Source organism: Podarcis bocagei (assembly GCF_964188305.1).
Source record: "Podarcis bocagei genome assembly, chromosome: 5".
Taxonomy (NCBI): Eukaryota; Metazoa; Chordata; class Lepidosauria; order Squamata; family Lacertidae; genus Podarcis; species Podarcis bocagei.
The window spans coordinates 101,951,320-101,976,782 of record NC_138129.1 but is presented as its reverse complement, the minus strand read 5'-3'; the positions used below and the strand labels follow the sequence as shown (position 1 = coordinate 101,976,782).

Here is a 25,463-nt window from a genome sequence, read left to right as displayed (position 1 = left end):
CTTCTCACTCCTGGCAGCTTTGGGGCTTTTTATCTCTTTCTTTGTCTACTGGTGGCTTAGGTGGAACCATGCTGCTCCTCTGCCTGCATTCGCTGAAGCAGAAGCTTGCCTCTTTCAATTGACACTGCACATTAATGCCTCTGTAACAAGGGCTGTTGGCTCATCTGCTATGTGAGGACAGAATGGTCTTTCTATTTGGACTGCCGGGGGGGGGGGGGGTACTCAAAGTGTAATGTGTAGGTGAAAAGGCCCATGGTATTTGTGAGGCTTGTTTCATTTTCAAAGCATGTCTGCTTTACTCTGTATTAGCAAAAATAATAATATTAGGAAGATATCTGGGATCTTTGGGGGGATTCTGTTACGGGTCCAATGATGCTTGAGGATTAGATTGGGACTGAAGGGGTTCTTGTTCATGCAAGGAGGCCACGTTGCCAATATCTGCACAGGTGGGAAGAGAAGTGGCAAAGGGAGGCAGCTTCCTGAAAACAATGATTCATGGCCTCTGAAGACCAGCTTAAACACTTCCCAGGCAGAGGGAAACATCTTGTGTGGCTAGAGAAGGGACCACAAGGAATATATACCCAACAGCAGTATACATTTCCTGCTCTTCTCCAGCTTCCTTTCTAAGTTAATCTTTCCAATCCACTAATTCAGTGCCACATTGATTGACAGCAGGCCGTTTGGGCAGGCGGGATGCAAAAGAACCATTAGAAAAACAGTGCTTGCACTGGAGAAACTTCAGATGCATTGTTACCTGCACTTTCATTTCCTCATGCTCCTGCAAACGCTGCAACAGGTTCTGCTTCTCTGTGGAGAGTTGCTCAAGGAGCTGCTCCTTGTCCCTCAGATTCCAAGCCAGCTCCTCAATCTTCCTGCAGAGGAAAAACATTCTGGTCACCATGGCTGGAAGCAAGGAACACTACGAGATACAGGGCAGGATGGCCATTTGGCACGACTGTGGGCAGTTAGACCAGGTCAGGACATCACGGAGGCGAATACAATGAGCTACGGATGGCTTTGTCAGCCTGTCAGTCAGAGGAGCACCTCCTCCACCAACGAAGCACAAAACCAAACAAGCCAGGAGGCTTCCAGCAGCAAGGCCTCAAGTTCGCCCCTGCCCCCAAAAGAGAGATGCAAAGTTTGCGCAGACCTCTTCAACTTGCCATGAATTCTACTCAGTATTGATCCTGAGCAGATTCCAGCATACAGTTAGAATAAAAAATTAAACACATTGCAGGATTCCCCCAAAAATAGACCAGAGGCAATTTTATTTCATCCAGCAGAGCTTTACTGCTACTGAAGGCAAATGAGCATAATGGTCTAATCTTTACATTTAGGATTGGCAGCAGACTTAACTAAGTTACAAATAATAAGACTAAACCTTAACACTAAGCATACTGTGTACAGAACACCAGAAAGAAAGAAAGAAAGAAAGGAAGGAAGGAAGGAAGAAAAGAGAGCAAATTCAGGCTCCTTCTGGCCTATTATGACAGTCAGCATGACCTTGAGAGAAAGAGATAACAGGACCACTTTTAAGCCAGCTGTACTCAGCTTCTCTGAAGTGATAACTAAATATAATGAACCTTCTGCTTGTTTCTTTCATACAAAGAAGCTTCCAGAACCCTCTTGAATTAATTAAAATAGGAAAGATCTCTACCTTCTGCACTAAGAAATGCAAACTGACACGATTTTGGGGAAAATAAAAAAACCCTATTCCCCAAATTTCTCAGAAGATTTAACATTATGGGTGGCAGACACAAATCGAATCAGTGGAACTAAACCCATAGAAACATACTTATTTTTCTCAGCCAACATAGCACTGTAGGTTTCCAAAACAGCCTGGCTTTTCCTGGTCTCATCCTGCAGCTTGGTGAACTTCATCAGCTCCTTGGTGAGTTTCAGACAGCGATCCTTTTCAACCTCTGCCATAGTTGTCATCCTCTCTGCTTTGGTCTTTGCCGACTGGGCTTCCTAAAGGAAGAATCAGAGATGAAATCAGCCAAAGGAATCCTGAAAGAGTAGGTGCCTCCAGTTTGGATGTCTCCTGTTGTGTCCAAACCAAAGAGACCTCAGTCTTTCTCTTCAGAAGAAATCAGGAGGAGGCCAGCAGAAGACTGTGATGGATATTTACATGAGCCCTGTAAAAGTTTTCCCAAGTGTCACCTGAAAACTGCTCTAGAGGAGGCACCTGGTATTTTCATCCTACTTGGCAGGCCACAAATGTCTTGGGAAGGCTCACAGGCAGGATGGATGGCTCTGAGAGGGGCTTGGACTGCTTGTAACACCTCACTAAAGTCATTCTCTCACTTGACATTGAGAATGAACGCATTCGTGAAATCTACAGTCAACATTCAATATGGAATGTCAGTACAGTTAGTCTGTCAAAACCACATCATAGAATGAGACCCCTTCACCCCACCTAAATCAACTTGGATATACATCGCTTCCTCTGTTTTGCACCTACAGATTCTAACTCTGATAGAGAGTCTGCATCCATCACAAATGGAGACCAGGAGCGGTCAGAGTTCACATGTACACCATTCTCTAGCCGTAAGTACATTGAAGTAATGGTTTTCATTAAGCTCCTAGGCTGCAAGCATATTTACTCCAGAAAACAAATATTCCTCATCATTTAACTGAATTAGGGTTAGATAGCAAGTTCCATGTCAATGCAGGACCACTCCTAAGGTTACATAGCTCTTCCGTTTGAGAGGGGATCCTGATGAGATCAGGCTCTTCCAGCATGTGGAGGATTCTACACACATCTCTTGTTGCGTTCATTGCACCTTTTTGATGCACTTGGCACTTACGCATGCAGCCCCTCATGTGCTATTTAAACATGGAGGGGGCATATAAACTCCCTTTGATGGGAGCACTTCTTGGAGCAAGGGTGAACAGAATCCACAAGTGAGAGCCACGGAACTCCCAAATCTCACACCTGAATAAACTGATACCCAACACTAGAACTGAACTTCCTCATTTCCCAACTGTCTTTTTCCAGGATAGATACCCTCAGTGAGGCTTTGTAAAATGCTGTCCAAGAGCTTAGCTTGCTCTACATGCTAATTATCTTTAAACAGACTTGAGTGGCTAATCTAAACAGAGCTCATTATAAGATTTAAGCTTTTGGAATTTTTTTATTGAATTATTATGCAAATACAAATGAAACAAAGAATACAAACATTTCTACTGAATACACAAAGAACGAAAAGAAAAACAAAACAAACGCAAACAAAACGTAAAAAACATAAGTATAATATAGCATAACTGTAACAGTCATTCCAGAATGTCATTTCTTTGCCTGAATACTGACCCTTCTGGGGTGAATCTATTTCTATTATACTTTTTGTGTTTGCAGGATCTCATGATTGTGCCCTACTAAAATGGTCAGCAAAACACACACACATAAATCCCTGTAAGGGAATTTCCTCACCTCCTGCAGAAGGTGGATTTTCTTCTCCAGGATCTCATAGGCATGTTCATTCTGCTGCTGGCGAGAGATCTTAGCCTCATTCTGACCACCCAGGTTCCCAGCTGCTGCCCTGAAAGTCATAGTACTAGTTGGCAAGATAGAAAAAAACACCCCTGGTACATGGCAGAAGGAATATTAACAAGAAAAGGAGGAGCCATGGCTCTGTGGAGACTGACGGCTTTGCCTGCAGAAAGAGCCAGGTTCAGATCCTCACTGGCACCTTCCGTGAAATGGGTGCCAAGCAGCAGGGCTGGAAGTGGCCTCTGTCTGAGAACCTAGAGAGCAACTAGCAGGCAGAGCAGAGACAACACGAGGCTTGATGGACAAGCCCAGCCCAAGGGAACTTGGTGCGCTCAAAGCGAGAGATCAAAGTGACGAGGGACAAACGTTCTTGCACATACTTAAAACTCCTTAGGCCAGGGTTGAGGAACCTGTCAATTTGGGGTTATAGCCCAATCCTAACCACAGATACACAGAAGAAAATTACATTTATTTCACTGAGTTTTACTACTTCCATGCAAACCTAACACAAGCTTACTCAGAGTAGGATCCATCCACCAAGCTCAATGCAGCAATGTCACCAAAAGTTGTGGCAGCATAGTTTGGAACACAAGCGTTCCTCGTACATTAATGCTTGGAAGAAATCAAACATGAGTCCACTTTAAAGTATGACTAAATCTGGATCCAACCCAAAGTTCTTCTGCAGCTTGGTAAAAGAAAATGTGCTTTTGAACAGAAAGTGCATTTATCTTAGACCTATTTAGTCAAACTCCAGGGCACCAATGCCAACTCAAACAGAACAGAGCAACCCCCAGAAAGCATGTTTTTAGGGTTCAGTTGCTCCCTCTGCTCCCCAGCCTTGCGAAGAGAAGCAATGGAGTCCCTGAGCCTGCTTGTTTCACCCAGTGACATAATCAAAGGCTTTCATCCTAGTGACTGCAAACTGTCCCCAGAGACTGGACGAGAGAACTTAAGAAATGAATATACATTTTTCCTATGGATCCCCCTCTAGGAATAAACCACAATGTAAGTTGTTGACTATGCTTGTCTGTTGTGTATATGTCAACGATAGTAAGAAATGCATTTAAAATGAAAATTGTCCCCAGAGCTTATGTCTTATTGACCTCTTTAAAAACAAAGGGTGGAATTCAATGTTGCACTAAGGCTGCTTACCAGGAGGGGGAAAGATTTACCCTCTTCTCCCCGCAAAGCTGATTTGGGGGGAGGGGGCCAGGGGGAGCAGAGCAGGGAAGCCCTGCCATGCTAACACAACTATTTAGTTGAACCCAGTCCAAAGAAACCTTCTCCCAGTTGCCTTGGGATTCAATAGAAATGGCAACATTCTGAATACCTGAGGCATCTGACTCTGACTGTTTAGCTCTACATGAGCAATAACAGGCATCTTGGGACTCAGCTACATTAGTAAAGAAACAGCCATTTGAATGTGCTATAAACATGCAACACCAGATGGCACCAGAGAGCAGGAAATTTTAAAACACAATTTTCCATAGAGATTTTTTTCTTTTGTTGAAACTATCTGATTTCTGACTTTTTAACAGGGTTCTGTCTTGGGCCCGGTCTTATTCAACATCTTTATCAACGACTTGGATGATGGACTCAAGGGCATCCTGATCAAATTTGCAGATGACACCAAAATGGGAGGGGTGGCTAACACCCCAGAGGACAGGATCACACTTCAAAATGACCTTAACAGATTAGAGAACTGGGCAAAAACAAACAAGATGAATTTTAACAGGGAGAAATGTAAAGTATTGCACTTGGGCAAAAAAAATGAGAGGCACAAATACAAGATGGGTGACACCTGGCTTGAGAGCAGTACATGTGAAAAGGATCTAGGAGTCTAGGTTGACCACAAACTTGACATGAGCCAACAGTGTGACGCGGCAACTAAAAAAGCCAATGCAATTCTGGGCTGCATCAATAGGAGTATAGCATCTAGATCAAGGGAAGTAATAGTGCCACTTTATTCTGCTCTGGTCAGACCTCACCTGGAGTACTGTGTCCAGTTCTGGGCACCACAGTTCAAGAAGGACACTGACAAACTGGAACGTGTCCAGAGGAGGGCAACCAAAATGGTCAAAGGCCTGGAAACGATGCCTTATGAGGAACGGCTAAGGGAGCTGGGCATGTTTAGCCTGGAGAAGAGGAGGTTAAGGGGTGATATGATAGCCATGTTCAAATATATAAAAGGATGTCACATAGAGGAGGCAGAAAGGTTGTTTTCTGCTGCTCCAGAGAAGCGGACACGGAGCACTGGATCCAAACTACAAGAAAGAAGATTCCACCTAAACATTAGGAAGAACTTCCTGACAGTAAGAGCTGTTTGACAGTGGAATTTGCTGCCAAGGAGCGTGGTGGAGTCTCCTTCTTTGGAGGTCTTTAAGCAGAGTCTTGACAACCATATGTCAGGAGTGCTCTGATGGTGTTTCCTGCTTGGCAGGGGGTTGGACTCGATGGCCCTTGTGGTCTCTTCCAACTCTATGATTCTATGATTCTATAAATAGCATTTTCACCCCCATGTTTAGATCCACCCTTAGGGACAAAGCAAGAAACTTGGTTTGCATGCTAAATTAAATAAAATCCAGATCTGGATTTTCTTTTCAATGGGAACTCAAATGTGAAAACAGGATTGTGACCTTGGTGTAGTGCAGGAGATAAACAGAAGGGCCCAGTAAACTCTCTTTGTGTACATGCACAAATACACACACACACACAAACACACACACGTGTGCATTCCTAAGGGCGGGATGTGTGTGAACCGGGCTCTGCAGATCCATCTGTACCACCTCTTACCGGGCTTGGTCCAAGCTTTGTTGCTTCTCCTGGAGCTCTTGCTTCAGGCTTTCCACTTCCACCTTCAGCTCGATGTTCTGAAAGGTACAAACAGGCATGAAGGATCATAATCTGCTCAGCTGTGGATCTCTCCTGCTGCACCAGTATTCCAGTCTTGAAGCAGGTCTGTCTCCTTTTGACTTCAAATACTGAGGTACCTGGTAGCAGCACACAAAGAGCTTCCCTTTTTTGAATACATGGTGAAATATAAACATAGAGAAATCTCCACAAACTATTGCAGTTGCAATACTCTGGTGCTCTATCAGGAGCCTAACTGGGTGGGCATGTTGTTGTTGATACACCAAAAAAGGAAAAAACAAAACAAAAATGCAAATAAAAACAGTGATAAAGACAATATTAATTACAAATCAATAAAGCAAAAAGTGGTCCTTGAACTACAGACCTGACCTTCCGTCTATTCCTTATTTCAGTTATATATTATTTGTTGCCAATACACACTTTTATCATAGATTAACTAATTATTGGTTTATCTTAGGTCTCATATCTTTCTTAAAGCTACTACCGAAGTTATTCAAATGCTGCGACAGAGTTTAAACTGTTATAGTTGCTTTGAAGACTTCCCATTTTGAGACAAATTCCTGTTTTGGGTTGTTCTTTATTTTTTCTGATAGACTGTCTAACTCTGCACAAGGGTTCTGTCTTGGGCCCAGTCTTATTCAACATCTTTATCAACGACTTGGATGATGGACTCAAGGGCATCCTGATCAAATTTGCAGATGACACCAAACTGGGAGGGGTGGCTAACACCCCAGAGGACAGGATCACACTTCAAAACGACCTTGACAGATTAGAGAACTGGGCCAAAACAAACAAGATGAATTTTAACAGGGAGAAATGTAAAGTATTGCACTTGGGCAAAAAAAATGAGAGGCACAAATACAAGATGGGTGACACCTGGCTTGAGAGCAGTACATGTGAAAAGGATCTAGGAGTCTAGGTTGACCACAAACTTGACATGAGCCAACAGTGTGACGCGGCAGCTAAAAAAGCCAATGCAATTCTGGGCTGCATCAATAGGAGTATAGCATCTAGATCAAGGGAAGTAATAGTGCCACTGTATTCTGCTCTGGTCAGACCTCACCTGGAGTACTGTGTCCAGTTCTGGGCACCACAGTTCAAGAAGGACACTGACAAACTGGGACGTATCCAGAGGAGGGCAACCAAAATGGTCAAAGGCCTGGAAACGATGCCTTATGAGGAACGGCTAAGGGAGCTGGGCATGTTTAGCCTGGAGAAGAGGAGGTTAAGGGGTGATATGATAGCCATGTTCAAATATATAAAAGGATGTCACATAGAGGAGGGAGAAAGGTTGTTTTCTGCTGCTCCAGAGAAGCGGACACGGAGCAATGGATCCAAACTACAAGAAAGAAGATTCCACCTAAACATTAGGAAGAACTTCCTGACAGTAAGGGCTGTTCGACAGTGGAATTTGCTGCCAAGGAGTGTGGTGGAGTCTCCTTCTTTGGAGGTCTTTAAGCAGAGGCTTGACAACCATATGTCAGGAGTGCTCTGATGGTGTTTCCTGCTTGGCAGGGGGTTGGACTCGATGGCCCTTGTGGTCTCTTCCAACTCTATGATTCTATGATTCTGCATATTCTGTTAGCTTTTGGATCCATTCATGAATAGAGGGGATTTCATCACTCTTCCATTTTGTAGCGATAAGAACTCTTGCTGCCACTGTGGCATATAAAAAAATACCTTTCATTTTTTGTGGAATATCCAAATCTGTAATCCCCAGAAGATAAGCTTCTGGTTTTCTCATAAAGGAAATATTTATCATTTTTTGTAGTTCTAAGTGGATACTCTCCCAAAATGCCTGGATTTTCTTACACAGCCACCACATGTGATAGAAAGTGTTTCCACACCTCCAGCAGTTGCTTGGGACACTTTTGTACATCTTCGACAGTTTCCAAGGTGTTAGATACCATAGGTGTTGCATTTTTAGAAAATTCTCTCTTAAGACATAACAATTTGTAAATTTCCAATTTCCAATGATTTCCCCCACAAATTTTCCCACTGTGGCATGGTTATTGAATATCCAAAGTCTTGTGTCCACTTAACCATGGCCACTGTGACCTCCTCCTCTGCCTTGACTTGGGCATTTTGAAGCCATTCAGCTCTTTTGTGCAGCAACTCCTCCCCACCTTAAGATTAGCCAACATGCAGCTTTGGTCAGGGCATTGCATGTGGAGAGGTCTGAAGACAAGAAGCAGCAGCAGCAGCTCCAGACTGATCAAATTGCTGTCACAACAAACTATTTTTTATCTTTAAAATTCTACCTCTTCAGGCAGTTCCATCAGCTTCTGGTGAAGTTGAACTTGAGGAGAACAAGCAACTATGAGATGGTGTCAAAAGGAGTGGGGAGAGGGGTGGGGAGAGAAAGAAAAAAAGCAAGCAGGAAGAGACAGTGCAGTGGTTTCTAAAACCCCTCCTTAGGTTATCTACCTTAACCCACTTTTTGAAGCTTTTAGAAATCATCTTAGTAAAGTTGAAACTTGCACAATTGCTTTGCTGTCTATTTGTATTGTTATGGGTTGGTGGGGGGAACAGGGGTAAGAAGAACTCATATGCAGCACTGGCTGGGGGAGGCTGCGCCCAGAGACCAGGGACCATGGCTGGAGGCTGCTTTAGACCCAAGCTGGATGAAGCTATGAGAGGGGCAACACTGAAGGCTCTAGGTGTAAAGTTGTGTCAATTAAACCATACTTCTTAAAGACACTCATCTCTGCTGTGCCTTGAAACACAACCCTGCCCAGAATCCCTGGTATCTTGCACCGCTTGTGGAGACTGGAGTGGCATGTGCCAGCCTGGTTGCACTTTCCGCTCTCAAAATGGGAAGGAAAGAATGCCATCAAAAATTGCCCCAAACTGTTTTTAAGAAGAGAAGCTGCATGACCTAACTATCTGGCTTGGGGGCGGGGGGCGGAATCTAGATTCCCATTTGAATTAAAAGGACTACCCCTTTTATTTTTATTTTTACTGTCAACAGAATCAACAACATGCCTCCGCCTCTGGTCCAATAAAGAAAGCTTTGGCTAAGCAGGAGTGGATTATTGTGCTCCATTAAGTCCCAGTACTCAAAATTAATTCCTGAGTTTCCAAGTAAAAACATAAAGAGTCCTATATACAGTGGTGCCTCGCAAGACGAAAAGAATCCGTTCTGTGATTCTCTTCGTCTAGCGGTTTTTTCGTCTTGCGAAGCAAGCCCATTGAAGGATTAGCGGATTAGTGCTATTAGCGCTATTAGCGGCTTTTAGCTGCTTTTAGTGGCTTATCTGCTGATCGAATCAGCTGATAAGCGGCTTAGCGGCTTAGAAAAAAGGGGGGGAAGGGGAAAAACCAGCAGGAACTCGCAAGACATTGTCGTCTTGCAAAGCAAGCCCATAGGGAAATTTGTCTTGTGAAGCACCTCCAAAACGGAAAACTCTTTCGTCTAGCGAGTTTTCCGTCTTGCGGGGCACCACTGCATCTGCATGTTGAAGACTAAGAAATTTATGATGGCAGAAATGATCATGGACTTGAGCCCACTCTTAGTTTGCAAGAATATGAAAGAGATTATAAAGTACAGATAGACACACACACGCCAGGGCCGGATTTAGATTTGATGAGGCCCTCAGCTCCTGAAGGTCACGGGGCCCTTTATATGTCCAGCTGTCCTTTGTCAACAACAAATTGTCACTGTTTTTTGTGTTGAATATATGCTATATGGTCATTTATGGACCTAATAGGTATCTAAAGCCATTTGCACATAACATATAGGAGCCTACACAACACAAAACACTGTTGCTGTATGTAGGTTTTATTTTTTATCTTATATTTTGGAAATGTACATCCAGGGTTTTTTTCCTTTAAATTTTTTGGTGGGCCCCAAGAGAGTGGGGCCCTAAGCTAGAGCTTGTTTAGTTTATACATAAATCTGGCACTGAACACACACACACACACACACACACACACACACACACTGCATACCAACAAGGTCGTGGAGCCCAGCCTATTGCCAAGACAGGAAAGTCACCCCTCAAAACATCCCTGAGAGTTGGCCATGCAGCCTCTGCTTATAAAATCCCTAACCAAGAAAAAATCCACCAAGAACCAGTGCCCAAGAAGAGGAGATTGGCAGCTGGCCAGTAGTGAGATTTTCTGAATCCAGGGAGGGGTTTGTACATCCTGACAAAGAGCACCTGACTGCTTCATCCCATGCTCAACCCAACATGGGTCCCTGCCACCTCTCCATTCACCATGTCACTGTGGTCACATAAAATTGCTCTTTGTGCAAATATGGCATGAAGACAGGCGGCTCCACTGGGGGTTCCAGCTGTCAAGCAGGTAAAGCACCAGCACAACTGCCCACAAATCCCCACACAAGCTGCTCCATGAAACTCCGCGTCACTTGCCACTTTTGTATTCCCCTTGTGCCAATTTAAGCCAAGGAGCAGAAGTTGTATTATTCAGTAGCCTGTGAATAGCATGGCCAGAAGCCAGCAGACCCATGTGATGCTTGCCTCTCCTGGAACAGAATGTCCCGACTTCAGTTGCCTGCTTTAGAGGACACAGATCATCTGCTTCGGACAGAGAATCTGAGCTGCCCATCCACAACTGGATCCCTCGCCCACATGCTCAACAGCCATCTTCTGACTTGTCTGGTGCCCTCAGGTTCAACCCACACTTTCCCTGGTACTATTGTTTCCTGCCTGCTCATGAAGCACTTGATGACCGACAGCCCAAACAATAATAATACAGTGGTACCTCAGGTTAAGTACTTAATTTGTTCCCGAGGTCCGTTCTTAACCTGAAACTGTTCTTAACCTGAAGCACCACTTTAGCTAATGGGGCCTCCTGCTGCCGCCGCGCTGCTGGAGCCTGGTTTCTGTTCTTATCCTGAAGCAAAGTTCTTAACCTGAAGCACTATTTCTGGGTTAGTGGAGTGTGTAACCTGAAGCGTATGTAACCTGAGGTACCACTGTACGGCCACTTTTGCTCATTTATTCCATTGTTCTTTGTACTTCTTTTGTGCCATATTCTTTTTACTGTCTGCATTTCTCTCTCTCTGTGGATTTTCATGTGAACCAGTGGTGTGCAATTGTTACTATTACCACAGGAATAGTTCCAATCTTGCAGAATCAATTTGGTGCCTTTTTACCCCCACCTTCCTTGACTTTTAACTTCAAAGAGCTGGAATCTATAGGAATGAAGTTTTATCCTCCATTTTACTTTCCTGATGGTCATATTTTGCATGTTTTGTGGACGCTGCTTCTTGTTGTGTTCACTTGCACTTGTGCCTTCCTCCCAAACCTTCGCATTTCATTTTTTTGGTGGAGGAATTAAATTTGCGGCTGTGGTAGGAACATGATTGTGGTGGTGTATTAATCCCAGCACATGCCAAGGAGCCTTTTGCCCCAATAAATCTTGGTGGGGCTTCTCCCCCCACCCCAACCGCTGGGGATCTAACCAAGTCTTTCTTTTCCATCAACTTAAATTGAGATCAAGAGCCTGGTTCCCCCAAAATGGCAAGGCGGAGTAAAAGGGTCCTTGGTAGACAGAATATTTCTCCCACAGGTCATTTCTGGGGAATTAGCCAGTCAATGGGGAGATCACACTCTTTATTAACTTGCATGATTAGTCTGCGCAGACGTGGAGGAGCACATGCAGGTAAATGATTTTTTTTTTAAAGTGACCTTTCAGGCACCACCCACTTGATTTTGTGTGCATTACTTAAGACCCTGACACTTTTCATTGCATATTGCAGTGGCATGCAACAGTGTTACAAACAGGGGAGACACAGGGTGCATCCACACAAATCTTTTGTCCTGGGCTTTCTAGACAAAGGCCCACACTTTCTCAGTCCATTTCTAAGCGCTTTTTTTGTCCTCCACTGTTTCCCCCAGGAAAACCTGCTCTTTACTGCTGAATCAGAGCAAACAGCCATGGGAGTTTTTCCATGGGTTGCCATTTGATTCAGCAATAAAGAGTGGTTTTTGTGGGGAAAGCACTGGCGGGGGGGGGGGGCAGGTGCTTGGACACAGAGCTTTACAGCCTGGACCTGTTCCTAGAAACATGGCACAAAAGGAAGCCCAGGCATGTTCCGCTGCATGTGTCCTATGAGCAGCAGTTGCGTTGGCAACAAATGCCAGTCCAGCGATGCACCACAAATAAAGGGGACTTCTGTGTGGATGGCACCTGGGTTAGGAAGCTGATGGCTCAAATGTCACCTTTCCAGCCATTGCTAGTTTCCCTGTATGGTGTGCTCTACTCTCCTAGTGCCACAGCCTCCATTTTTCCAGTCAGAGAGAAAGTTGGGAGTGCTTTTCAAGCAACTGCAATTTACTTTCTCCAGCAATGTTCCCTGGCTGGCATAAACAGCTGCCTGGGGCTTGGCATCAGCTCTCGAAAGCCAGGAGATCTAAACCGAGCAGAATGCTGCGTCCAATATTTGTCCAATATTTAGGGCACCTCTCTAGTTTGCTAGATGTGCCACTCCTTACTGACTGAACTGTTTCCCAGTTTGTGATGTGAGTTTGTGACGGGTCTGGTACAGCAAGGGAGCAGTTGGCAAATGTTTGACAAACTAAAATTGGCACATCAGGCCAATTGGCCCTCTCTTTTCCTGCTGCAAAGCCACCCTGTCTGATCAGGCCCTGCCAGTTCTGCTGCCTCACTTGTTCTCCCTCCCACAGCAAGAAGCAGAACAAACCTCGCAATCATTTCCCCCAGTAACCAGGCTATTTATAACTTCCCTCTCTGAGAAGAAGCTATTGGCTGGCAGTTCTGTGACATGTCAGCTGCCTGCACTTGCTTTTCACAATTTTGAGGGCACCTGTCAACACCAGGGTGACATTTCTCTTGCAGTGCACTGACTGTAAACCTCTTAGCTCCAAGTTCTTAGTATGAATGTGTTTGTACAAAGTCAGAAGATGGGTCCATCAAGCCTAGTATTTTCTGCTCTGGTTGGTGGTAGCTCACGAGCACCTCGGGTCTCTTCCAGACTCTCCCCCTGAGATTGTTCTAACCAGAGATGATGGAAGCCTGGTGGACCCGAGGACATTGCAAGCAGAACAGGCCTTCTGCCAGGGAGCTCTGGCCAGCCCCTCCCCTCCTTTCATACAGGGCTATGGATACACAGCCAGGTGGTGGACAGATGTTTATACCACCCATCCCCACAATGCACATCTATGTGACCCTGTGGGTAAAGCACATTTGTGGCATATTCTGCTACTTATGGGAGGCAGCATGTGTGCACCCACATTTGTGCTCATGGGAGCTGAAAGATGCTACTCAACTCAGCACAAATTATTTACTGACCACTTTTACCTCTCTATTTTGTTCCTGATCAGGAGGGATGGACTTTAGCAACCTTTCAGAGCCAAAAAAATGGCACTCATAACTCCTCACCATATCCACATTCATGTCCTTTTATTTCATGACTGCTGGTTTTCTCAGGAGCCTTTGATGAGAGACTTTGTCAAAAGCCTTTTTCAAGTCCAGATATATAATCTGGGCATCTCCTTATCTCTAAGAGTCTCCAAACACTTTAAAAGGATAGTGAGGCAGAGCTCCTTCTCCTGCAGAGTCCGGGCTGATTCTTCCTGGGCAGGGTGGGCAGCCTGAGCCTGCTAGTCTTGCTGGTCCTGGCAATGAACAAAAGCCCCAAGTAAACACACTCCTGGGAACCCGAGGAGTACAAGAAGCCATGGCACAGGTCCCACAGCCCTCCACTCGCATGCACTGCTGGTCAAATTGGGTTCTGTATTGTATGTGGTACTATCCTTGAGGGGGCCTTCAATCCTGGGCAGTGGCATGAGCCTCGCCCACCTCCATAACCCAGGCCGTCGATTGCGCAAATGCTCCAGCTGAGGAGGGGAGGAGCTCTGCCGTGGGCTGGCTCTTCCTCACCTGTTGGGATTCTTCTTGGTTTGCTCACTGGAACTCCCTCCCACTGGAGATGAGACTACTGAACGTGTTCACTGTTTTTAGATGTCAGGCAAAGATGCCTTTCTTCCACCAGGCCATGGAGCTGGTTGGTTTAAAAACTGGCTTCTTTTGAAGCTGGACTGCTGTTATGTTAATTATTTTTATGTAATATTGCTGTATTGTATTTTAATTCATTGTGTGCCACCCTGGGAACCTTCTGGTTAAGATAATGATACTATTTTTTATTTTTAGCTATGTAGAAGTCGTTCTGAAGCATGAAATTACAGTGAACTGGGGAAGAAGAGGAATGCTAATTGTGTGCTTGGGAACCAAAGGAATTCACATGACTGTCTAAAGGGAGAGCCCTCAGGGGCAGTCCGTCCAGCCCCATTTTGCTGCTTGAGGCGAAACAGGGAGGTGCTGCCCATGGCCATGAGATCTCACCGGAAGAAGCCACTGCAGGACCCTGGCTGGGGCACCTGCGGGGACACCACCCTGTGGATTCTGACACCTGAGGTGGCCCCTTCAGCCATCCTTATGACTGGGCTGGCCCTGGGGGCCCTGCAAAATCTTTAAGTCCAGGGTCTTAAATTGCCTAACTGTATCGTGGAATCCCAGTCCTGGGCCAGGGCTGCAATATCTTAAAGAATCAGGGGAACAAGACTTGCTGTCCAGACTCCCAGCATGTTCATTCAAATGAACTGACATATGCGGTGTGATAACAGAGAAGGCCCTACCCTGCCCTGTTGCACAGTAAACTTTGGCTGTTGATGGAACTGCTAGCAGGACCAAAGAGTTGCTTCTAATAGACAAGCCGCCCTTTAATGGTTGGATTTAATTTTAATATATGAAGTCCAAATATCTGAGTACTTGAAAATATGAGGAATCCTAAGTTCATTTTCATATTCAGCAGAAATATCCTGGCATGATATTACTGGAGAAATAAGTGGATCATCATCATCAGTTGGTCCAACCTTTTTTTGCATCTCTCGATGTAAATATTGAGTCTGAAAGACAAGGCCACTTCCAATTTTAATATCAACTTTAAAATACAGTTGTTGTATAAGAAGCAGCAGTCAAATGAAGTAACTGATAGTTTTCCCCCCAGAGATGCGGTCAGTCAATGGAGTCAAAGGCAGATGAAAGACCAACACATGTGACATGCAGGTTTTTATAAATAAGATAATTAAAAAACAAAAGAGGGGTCAATTGTGCTATGTCCCTTGTGAAAGTCAGCTTTCATGGGGATAGAACCTGTTTCTCTTCAATCCATGCTGAACAACATTGTGCTGAGGGGACATCAAAAAAACTTACTGGGTCAGCATGAGGGCAGCTATCCCAGCCACTTTTCTTAAAGATGGGGAATTATACTATAAGTCCAGCAGCCAGCTGTCAACATTTCACTTGAATTAATTGTCATACACGAAGGGACCATAACTGGCACCTATCAATCTGCGTCAATATAGGAAAAAACCAGGCAATATCCTGTCTCCCCTTCCACTTTGCCTTGGTAAGTCTCTTAGTCAGAGTCGTAGCTGGGTGATCTTGTGCCCCTGGCAGAACCGCACAGATTGCGCCCCTCCCCAGTCACTGACAAATTAACTCTTCTTTCTGCCTCTCCTCTAACCCCCACCCCCACCCATTCAATTCACCCTCTATTTAAAACCTTTTCTTATGAGGCAATAATTGATATTTTTATTTTTAGGTATATTTATGGACATATTTTTAAGTTGTTTTTTTTTGGGGGGGGCCCTCGCCTGCACCCCTGGCAGGGGCCCACCTCACCACCCCCTAGCTACAGCCCTGCTCTTAATAAGACATTCTACTTGTATTTCTATTTACTGCTTCATGAATCACAACAGGTGCTACCTGGGCCTCTTAAAGAGTGCCATTAAGCATATTTTCAAAATGTTAGCTCCATTTTGACATTGGAATTTGACCTCCATAGCTGGCTTTGTTTTCCAAAGTCCCTGCGTATCTGTCACCATGTATGTGCCTAGCTAACTGCCTCCTTGCTGTAAGATACTTAAAAAACTGAAATGAAAGAAAGGATGCTGTGAAAACCAGCCTCCTCCGCCCTGGTGATACTTGTCCTCCTTGTGGTGGTCCAGAGGCCAGGTGCCAGGCAGATTTTGGCCCCAAGCTCTGGTCCTCATTGTACCCCTGTTGGGACTAGAACTAGTAGAGCACCGTGAATGCAATCTTAGGTTTAAGTGTCGTAGGTTTCAATCTTAGGTTTAAATGGGCAGAGGGTCCCAACCTATTCTCCAATTTACTGCCTGCAAAGTTTCTGAGATGGAATAATATATGGCACTTTCAAGCTGCCTCCAACCAGGCTCCATCTCCGTCTGAAGAGTGTGAATCCCCCACAACATCTGACACGTCCACACAGGCTTCTCTCATGCACTGCCTTCATTCCATTACAACTTTCCACATCCATTTCTATCAAGTTCTCTGGCAAACTAAACAGATATGTACACTTGCTTTGAGTGAACACCCTTTTGTGGGTAGTGAGTAAGTCAAACACCACTCCCTTAGAGTCTGGTGACATGCCTGACTAAGTTGCTCTAAATGCTGGTTTTTAAAGTTTTCCACCTCCAAGGAATTTTTTCCTGTTGACTCTTCTGCTGAGGAATCACAGCACATGGCAGAAGATTGGGGGTATGTTGTAGGCTAGGGTACACCCTTGGTTAACTCGGAGCACTGGCAAGGCTCCCTGGCCCTTGCCGCCACACAAACAAATGGAGCGTGTGCACTAGAAAGTCATCACATTCTCCTGCAGCTGCACATTGCAAAAGAAGGTTGATAGTGGTCAGCAAGCTGCTTTTCAGATAAGCTTCCCACCATTTCTGACACTCACTCTGAGAAAACCCTGGCAAACGTCAGAGAACCACCAAGTCTTCCTTCAAACACAGTTTGAAAACCACCGTTTAAAAATATTGTTGCATATTCCCCTCTTCTCTGAGTAGTAGAGAAGTTTACAGGGTTGGGGGAAAGTACTGGAAATGGACCTAAAAGTTTATTATGAGGCATCTTGTTTTTGCTGGTTGAGAGATTGGATAACATTGGATAATACAGATGTATTGGATTTAGAGGGATTTGACGCGTATTTGTGGTACGATAAGGGACGCGGGTGGCGCTGTGGGTAAAACCTCAGCGCCTAAGACTTGCCGATTGCATGGTCGGTGGTTCGAATCCCCGCGGCGGGGTGCGCTCCCGTTGCTCGGTCCCAGCGCCTGCCAACCTAGCAGTTCGAAAGCACCCCCGGGTGCAAGTAGATAAATAGGGACTGCTTACTGGCGGGAAGGTAAACGGCGTTTCCGTGTGCTGCGCTGGCTCACCAGATGCAGCTTTGTCACGCTGGCCACGTGACCTGGAAGTGTCTGCGGACAGCGCTGGCTCCTGGCCTCTAGAGTGAGATGAGCGCACAACCCTAGAGTCTGTCAAGACTGGCCCGTACGGGCAGGGGTACCTTTACATTTACCTAAGGTTAAAATACATAGAGGTTTTTTTAAATCACACTATTGGCGCTGTGGGTTAAACCACAGAGCCTAGGACTTGCCAATCAGAAGGTCGGCAGTTCGAATCCCCGCGACGGGGTGAGCTCCCGTTGCTCGGTCCCAGCTGCTGCCAACCTAGCAGTACGAAAGCATGTCAAAGTGCAAGTAGATAAATAGGTACCGCTCTGGCGGGAAGGTAAACGGCGTTTCCGTGCGCTGCTCTGGTTCACCAGAGTCCTCCTGGCCACATGACCCGGAAGCTGTACGCCGGCTCCCTCGGCCAATAAAGCGAGATGAGCGCTGCAACCCCAGAGTCGGCCATGACTGGACCTAATAGCCAGGGGTCCCTTTACCTTTACCTATTAGGAAATCATTATATGAGGTTTGGAGTAGATACAAAACATTGTTAGAATGCAAAACTCCGTGATGGCTTTCTCCATTGGAAGCCTTTGCAGTAAAAAAGAAAAACATGGGAAGTGAATGGGCAACATACGAAGGCCTGTTAATCGAAGTGGATAATAAACTAAAGGTAAAGCCATTTGAAGAACTGAGAGAAAAACTAACTGATTGGTTGCAGTATCACCAATTGCAGGATGTATTCAGAGAAGATAGCAAAAGAACTGGGTTTGGTAGCACAAAATAAAAAATAGAGACTGAAATGCTGAGTAGTAAAAGGAAAATATTGTCAAAAATGTATAAGCTATTACTGGAGTGGCACACAAAGGATGAGGAGGTAAAAAGTGTTATGATTAAATGGGCCCAGGATCTGGGACATAATATTGATTTTGAAAAATGGGGAAAATTATGGACCAAAACAATTAAATTTACAGCATGTATGTCACTCAAAAAAAACTTATTGAAGATGATGTATCGATGGTACATGACACCAGCCAAACTTGCAAAAATGTATAGAAATCAAGATAAAAAATGTTGGAAATGTAAGGAGAAGGAGAGGAATTTCCTCCATATGTGGTGGACGTGTACTGAGGTGAAAACTTATTGGGACATAATTTACAATGAATTATATCTTTAAATATAATTTCAGTAAAAAAACAGAGTTATTTTTGCTAGGTCTAATTGGAGATGAATTTTTTTTTTAAAGATGTGAATACTTTTATGTATGCCACAACGGCCGCAAGGATACTTTTGGCTCAGAAATGGAAATCACAGGAGATTCCAACATTGGAAGAATGGCGGAGTAAGATGGTGGAATACGTTGAGTTAGCAAAGCTGACAGGGAAGATCCGGAATCAGCACGACGAACTGTTTCAAAAGGATTGGAGCAAATTTATATTATATTATATATGAAAGAATATTGTAAACATCTGAAAACGTTTGTAGCTTTGAGTTGAAATGTTTTGTAATGACAATATAAGGAACTGATTTACATTTAACAAGGGGAAATATAAAAATTAGAGAAGGTAAAAAAGTGGTTATAGAAATGCTAAGATTAAAGTAAATATATATGGAAGTCCAGAAGAGGGGTGGGAGGAGGTCGATGCTCTGGTAAGAACGAGGTTTGAGTTTATTGATGTATGTATGGATATTGTGATTACAAAAATTGAAAATGCAATAATTTTTTTTTAAAAAAAGGAAACAGATATAATTTTTGAAACACTTGCTGATTTACAAATATATGGATGACAAGTAGCAGTACTTCTCTGTACGGCAGCATCCCATTCCCCAAAGCAGCAGCAGACCCTTCAAATCCTTCCTCCTCTGATATTTCTGACCAACAACCAAAAGTCACACTTTCCTCTCCTTTGGATACATTCCAATGTCCAAACTTTCTTTCAGCATCCGCTCATGCAGACGGAATTGACCCATTAGCCAGGAACCCCCAAAAATCAAATCCATAAATCAAGCACCTTCCAGAAACAAATCTTTTAGAGAAACCCATTTGCTTGCAAGTATTATCCTCACAAGACGAGTTTCAATTGCCCAGATTCTGCATTTTTATATTTCGATGCTATACATTCTGTTCTGTTGTCACACAGTGTTTTATTCTCCAATGCTCATGTTTTCAGAATTCTAAGTTTGGTGCACATTAACAAAGTTGTCTGATTGAATTACCAAGAAGAACATAAAAAACTATTATACTTAGTGCTGCAGTTTGTTCCCAAAGTGAAAAAACACAAACTCTGCAGGTTAAACAGCTATCTCTGGAGGGTACGTGCAAATTTCTCACCTCTTCTCGTGTTTTCCACGAGGCTCCCCACACCCCCCATATTTCAAAAACCTCCTCCAGGCAGTGATAACTAGCAGTGAACCCCAGACGACTCCTGTCCGAAGGACAGACTCCAGCCAGAGCCCAACTTCTAAGTGACACCATGGCAGAACTGCCAGCCTAGGCAGCAGCCCAATGCACTGAAGCATTGTCAGCTCCATGAAGTGACTTTTCTTCAGTTAAGTAGTATAGAAAACTCTTGCCCAGCTCTGCCTACAGGGCCAAACAAGCTCAGACTCTGCAGTCCCCAGGCCCTGCAGGGCTGTTTGCTCACCCGTCTGTGGACGTCCTCCCCGCTGGCCTCATACTTCTGCTGCATGCGCTCCTCCAAGAAGTAGATGCGCAGCTTGAGGCTGAAGTTCTCCTTCTTCAAGTCATTGAGGTGCTGAGACAGAGTACGGTAGCCATTAGACATGGTGGGCGATCCATGGGGTGGAAATCTCCTCTCACCCCTTTTACTGCAGTAACATTGTGAAGCCGAGAAAAGAGGGGAAGCCCAGAGAAATGGGCTACAGCCACAAGGCCTGGGATGCCTATGGAGACATTGGGATGAGCTCAAAGCTCTGGGCGTCAGCTGCCTTTCAGCTCTGGGGCTGCTGCTCAACTCTGGGGCAGAGTGCAGTTCCATTTCTTTTTTTACCTCCAGGAGGTATTTGAGGAATCCTTGGCAGGCGCTCATCCTGCATGAACCCCTTCGCAAGTGGTGTAATCTGAGACAGGCTGTGGAGGGATCTGCAACCGTCCCTCGCCAACTGCAGGAGATTAGCAGCTCCGAGGGAAACAGGGTGACTAGGGCAGCCCCACTCGCTGCAGAGGGAGACAGAGAGATTGTGCCTGGGCCAGGTGTGGGATGAGTAACATGATCAAGGCACAGCACGGCGGGGAAGGAGAGGAGAACCCCCTCAAATGCCACTGGAGATCTGGTTCCATCACATAATCCTGCATCTGAGGAAAGGAAAGAACTCTTCGCTCCCTTCCCTTCATGGGCCTAGTGAGCCCTAAAATTTCCAAGGCTCAGGTGGACCTCCAAACAAGGCCTGTGACTAGGGTTGCAAACCTTGCCAGTATTTCAGTGGCCCAGCAACTAATATAAACTGTCAGGTGAGCAGTAGTGAGGCCTGAAGAGCCAGAAAATCTGCAGTTTCCTTGGTTCCCACTCAGATACACCAATATTGTTCCACCCTTCCAGGTTAAGATTCATTCCACAAGGTATGGGGTGGGGGGCAGAAATTATTAAAGCTTCCTCTAGGCTGCTGCTATGCTTCTCCCCACCTGGCAGTCAAACCATGCTGACCTCTCTGCAAACTTGGCAGACATTCTATTAGAAATTTGCAGGAGGATTGTACATTTGGGAAAGGACTGTGATGTATTTCACAGGATAGCTCAAATCACAATAGATTCTGCTTGTTGCATAAGAATCCCATCGTCCCATTAATCAGTGCTGGAAAAATGCAATATCTTCAAAACAAAAGCACTTCTACCTGGAGGGGAGAGGGATTTTTAGTCTTGCTGTTTCAGTCCCAGTACAGGGAATTTCCAACAGACTCAGGGACAATATGTGGTTTGACTGTTTGGGGGCCATGCTTCCAGACTGCTTACCTTTTCAAAATCCCGCAGCGTTTGGGTCTGTGCTGTGGTGCTCTCGTCAAAGGCTCCTGGGAGGCGGCTCTCGACAAGGGCTGTCTCCAAGCCACTCAGAACTTTGGGCTGCACCTGCACCATGGAGCAAGTCACATCCAAGTCCTCGGTGCTGGGCGTCTGCAGCAAAGGACCCGTGTTGAAGAAGCTCAAGATCTGTGGCTGGATCTGGCATCTCTGCTGCATGGTATCAACAAAGGCTGGGGAGCAGCAAGGAGAGGGGTGCATTCAGACCATGGGGATCTGCGTCACAGCAAAACTTCATCACAACACCAGACAAAACCCTAGAGCACTGGCACTAGAAAGCCAGGAGATCAGAAGCGCATTCTCCTGCAAGTTCCTCTCTCACGCAGTCTACTTAAAACGGAAGGTACTTTCTGGCCAAGGCAGGGGTTACACAGGAGTAGGGTCAAGGGTTGGCATGGCTGGGCACCTGCCAACGAAGAGTCCCCTGAACCTGCTGCCATGAGGGGGAGCCAACATTTGTTTCACACTTGCATTACAAAGACAGGAAAACAAAGAAAGAACTCATAGGAATGGAGGATGGAGCTAGCACAGCACTGAACAAGGTATGAAAAATGGCAGTAGATATGATCCAAGCCACACAGCACCTTCCCTTTAAGTGGTGGTGGTGAGGGTCATCAGGGGAGAAATATAACTAATGGGGAACATGATAGAGATTCATGAAAAGTATGTCTGTTGATAAGGTGAAAAAAGTATCTGTAGAACTCTTGAGTTTCCCAAAGAAATAGAATCAGATTAAGGGCTGACAAAACAAAGTCATTTGTTTCTTTTTTACATAATGCATTAGTAATTTATGGGATCTGCTGCCACAAAATGGCTTTAAAATTTACTAGACACTGAGGCTGACAAATGCACAGAGGTCAATTGTGATCCTGGCTAAAGCCACCAAGTTTGGTGTCCATGTACCAGGGAATTCCAGCTGGGGGGGGGAGGACTGCTGTCATCATGCCATCCTGGTCCTATTCCCAAAATCATTTGGTTGGCCACTGCTGGAAAAGGATCTTAGATCACTTGATTCATCCTGCAAGCATGTTCTCCTTATACTCCTATAGAGACAGGGAGGCAGGAAAGGAGCTACAGGGCCTTTTTAGGGATGGCCTGTTCCACAGAGTGGTCCACTGGCCTGGAATGCTTTTCCTACAATATGTTGCATGTTCTTCAAAACCCTCATTCCTATAATGAAGTAAAAGCTCCCTTTGAGGAGCAGTTTATTCTCCTCGTCGGCTGGGGTGTGCTGTCTTATAGGAAGCCATAGATGGCAGGCTTCCGGGTTTAGTGCCATTGGTAATGGAGGAATCCTTCTGACTAGGAGGGATTTGCCTTGGGGGAATCGGGTCTTGCCGCTACGGCGAAAGTGGAGACCCTCCAAAAATCACAGGCTAGTGAAGCCTGTGAGCGTGGGATTCGGCAGGCACATTTTGCGCCCCCCAAATTCGCGGGGAATCTTATCTATGGGTTCCGGAGCGAAGCGGGTGAGCGGTGCTGTGAATGACTGCTTCTCCCCCAGAGTGAAGCCGCACAGCCGTTACCGGAGAGCGCTGACTTCTTCTTGTGAAAATTTGACTACTAAAGTAATTACCCGTGAGTAGGGGAAATTTGGAAATACAAAAGAGACTTAATTTGATACCGAAGCGGGGAAGGTTTAAACAGGAAGTCCACCTCCCGGTTCTGTAAACAGATCAAAGCAAAGAGAAAGCAAGCTAAAGCCTGGAGAAATTGATTGGGAAGGACTAAATTTCTAACACCAAAATATCGTAACCCCCCCCCCCAAGGAAGTAGGGGCAGGAGGGGGGAAGTTGTGGACTGTATATATCTGCAAGAGAGAGGGGAAAAACTTTAAAATCCACCGCTCTAAACTTGGGAACGGCTGCCAACAAACAAAGACTGCCGTGCTTTGAACTGAGCTTTGATTGCTGTCAGGGCTGCCACTCAGTCCCAGCTCACATAGGACCACGCTAGCCAGCGTTCAGGTTAAAAGAGTCTTTATTGGATTACAGGTTCCATTTCCAAACTGCAATGTGCAGCCCTACTTCTTCTAGGTCAGACCGGCGAAGACCCGTCTGAGTCTCCGCCTCTAGCACACCAGCTTAATACCCTAGCCTTGCTCCACCTCCTGCGCCTTTCCCTCCGTCTCTGGGTCCTTCTGCCCCCCGGGGTCTCCTTTTTCCTACTCTCTTCTGACGCGGACCCCCCTGACCCTTCCGCCTCCTTGCGGCGGGCTTTGGGACCTGGTTCACTCTCTGGGCTGCTTACTGCGCCAGCTTCCGCTACATTTGAACTTGGCACGCGCGCCCAACTCTCAACCTTCCTCTTGATCGTTTCGTCGCTCCCCGAGGTGGGCGTGACTACTCCTGACTCATGCCCTCCCTCCTTCTGAAAGCCTCCGGAACCCGATATCTGGTCCCCTTTCTCCCCGCTGTTCCCGTCTGGGTACGTGGGTCCCGATCTCCAACTGCTGCTCTCTGATTCCTCTCTGGACCCTTCTTCCTGGGATGTCCCCCTGCTTTCCCCCCTTGCTCTGACTGCTGGCGCTCCCTTCTGGGAATCCTCGGACTCACTGGATAAGCTCGGCGATCTCGGTTCGTCATCCCCACTCATCTTTCCTTCGTATTCCTCCCCCTCGCTCTCTGTCTCCTCCCTTCTCTGCGTCTCTGCTTCTGAACCCCTGACATCCATCCCCCCCTCGAAGCCCCCCCTTCCCCCCTCCCCACTTTCAAGGGTGGTTGCAGGGTGCTCCATCATCACAGGAGTGAATGCCGGATACAGTTCGCTCCTCGTTGCTGGCCGCCAACTGAAGACCTCCGAGTCTTCCTCCTCGCGTTCGTCAACGGTGAGCTGCTCCGCCTCCATTTCAGTGCCGCCGTGCTCGAAACCGAGATCCTCCCCGCACACGTCCATGTCAGTCTCTGCGTCGGTCGCTTGACCTGGCATCTCCAGCCACCTCCGGCGCCACTGCTCCTCTGGCCGATCGTCCCACCAATACGAGGTGTCGGACGCCGAACCCTCCGGTGACCCCTCTGGGGAATGTGTGCGCTGTGCGGGCTCCCCGTCCGAGTCGAAGCCATGGAACGTGCTGGAGGAAAGTGTGGGCGTGAACAACCAGTCGTCGAAGAAGCCTGCTGGCATGGGTCTGTGTGGGAAAAGGGCATGAAACTCGTCCTTGAGCAGGGGTTCCTCCAAAGCGTAGTCTGGCACCCAGCTATTAGCACTAGCCCGGGTGCCCTCTCTGGCTAGGAGGTATTCCACTCCGTCTTCCCCCCATCTGGAGTCCAAAATCTCCGTGACTTCGTTGATGGGGTCCTGCTGTGGCAATCTTCCCGCCTCCGACCGCTCCTGAGACGGACTCGGTGCTGTTCCTGGTTCCTGGAACCTGTGAGGTGTCCTGTAGGGAGTGAGCACCGACCTGTGGAACACCGGATGCATCCTGGAACCCTCCGGGAGCACCAGCCTGAAAGCTACTGGGTTGATCTGCGCTTCGACTTGGTATGGACCGAGTTGCTTGTGCCCCAACTTCTTTTTGGCTAACGATCTGGTCGGCACTGCGTGGGCTGCCAACCAGACCCAGCCTCCCACTCGGATCTCTTCGCCAACCCGCCTGTGCTTGTCCGCTTGCACCTTGTATGCGTGCTTCGCTAGCTCCAGCTGCCGTCGGAGTTGATCGTGGACCTCCTGCAACTCAGACGCGAAAGCGTCCGCCGTCTGCGGTTCCCCTTCCCCCACTCTGTCCAGTCCCGGGAAGGTTCTGGGATTCCTCCCATTGTTGGCGAAGAACGGCGTCACCCCCGTGGACACGTGCTTCGTGTTGTTGTAGGCGAACTCG

The 25,463-nt window shown here is 46.3% G+C and overlaps 1 protein-coding gene across 4 annotated transcripts in view; it reads right to left on the bottom strand.

The window, feature by feature from the left end:
• Positions 1–25,463, bottom strand: part of PDE4DIP (phosphodiesterase 4D interacting protein) — a 127,734-nt gene that overhangs the window by 77,184 nt on the left and 25,087 nt on the right. For all 4 annotated transcript variants that reach the window (XM_081193271.1, XM_081193272.1, XM_081193269.1 and 1 more), the window contains exons 3-8: positions 21,581–21,819; positions 20,256–20,366; positions 6,287–6,363; positions 3,434–3,542; positions 1,796–1,971; positions 755–872 (exon numbers count right to left, since the gene is read on the bottom strand). In XM_081193271.1, coding sequence (XP_081049397.1) covers positions 755–872; positions 1,796–1,971; positions 3,434–3,542; positions 6,287–6,363; positions 20,256–20,366; positions 21,581–21,819 — 830 coding nt within the window. The remainder of the gene's footprint in view (positions 1–754; positions 873–1,795; positions 1,972–3,433; positions 3,543–6,286; positions 6,364–20,255; positions 20,367–21,580; positions 21,820–25,463) is intronic.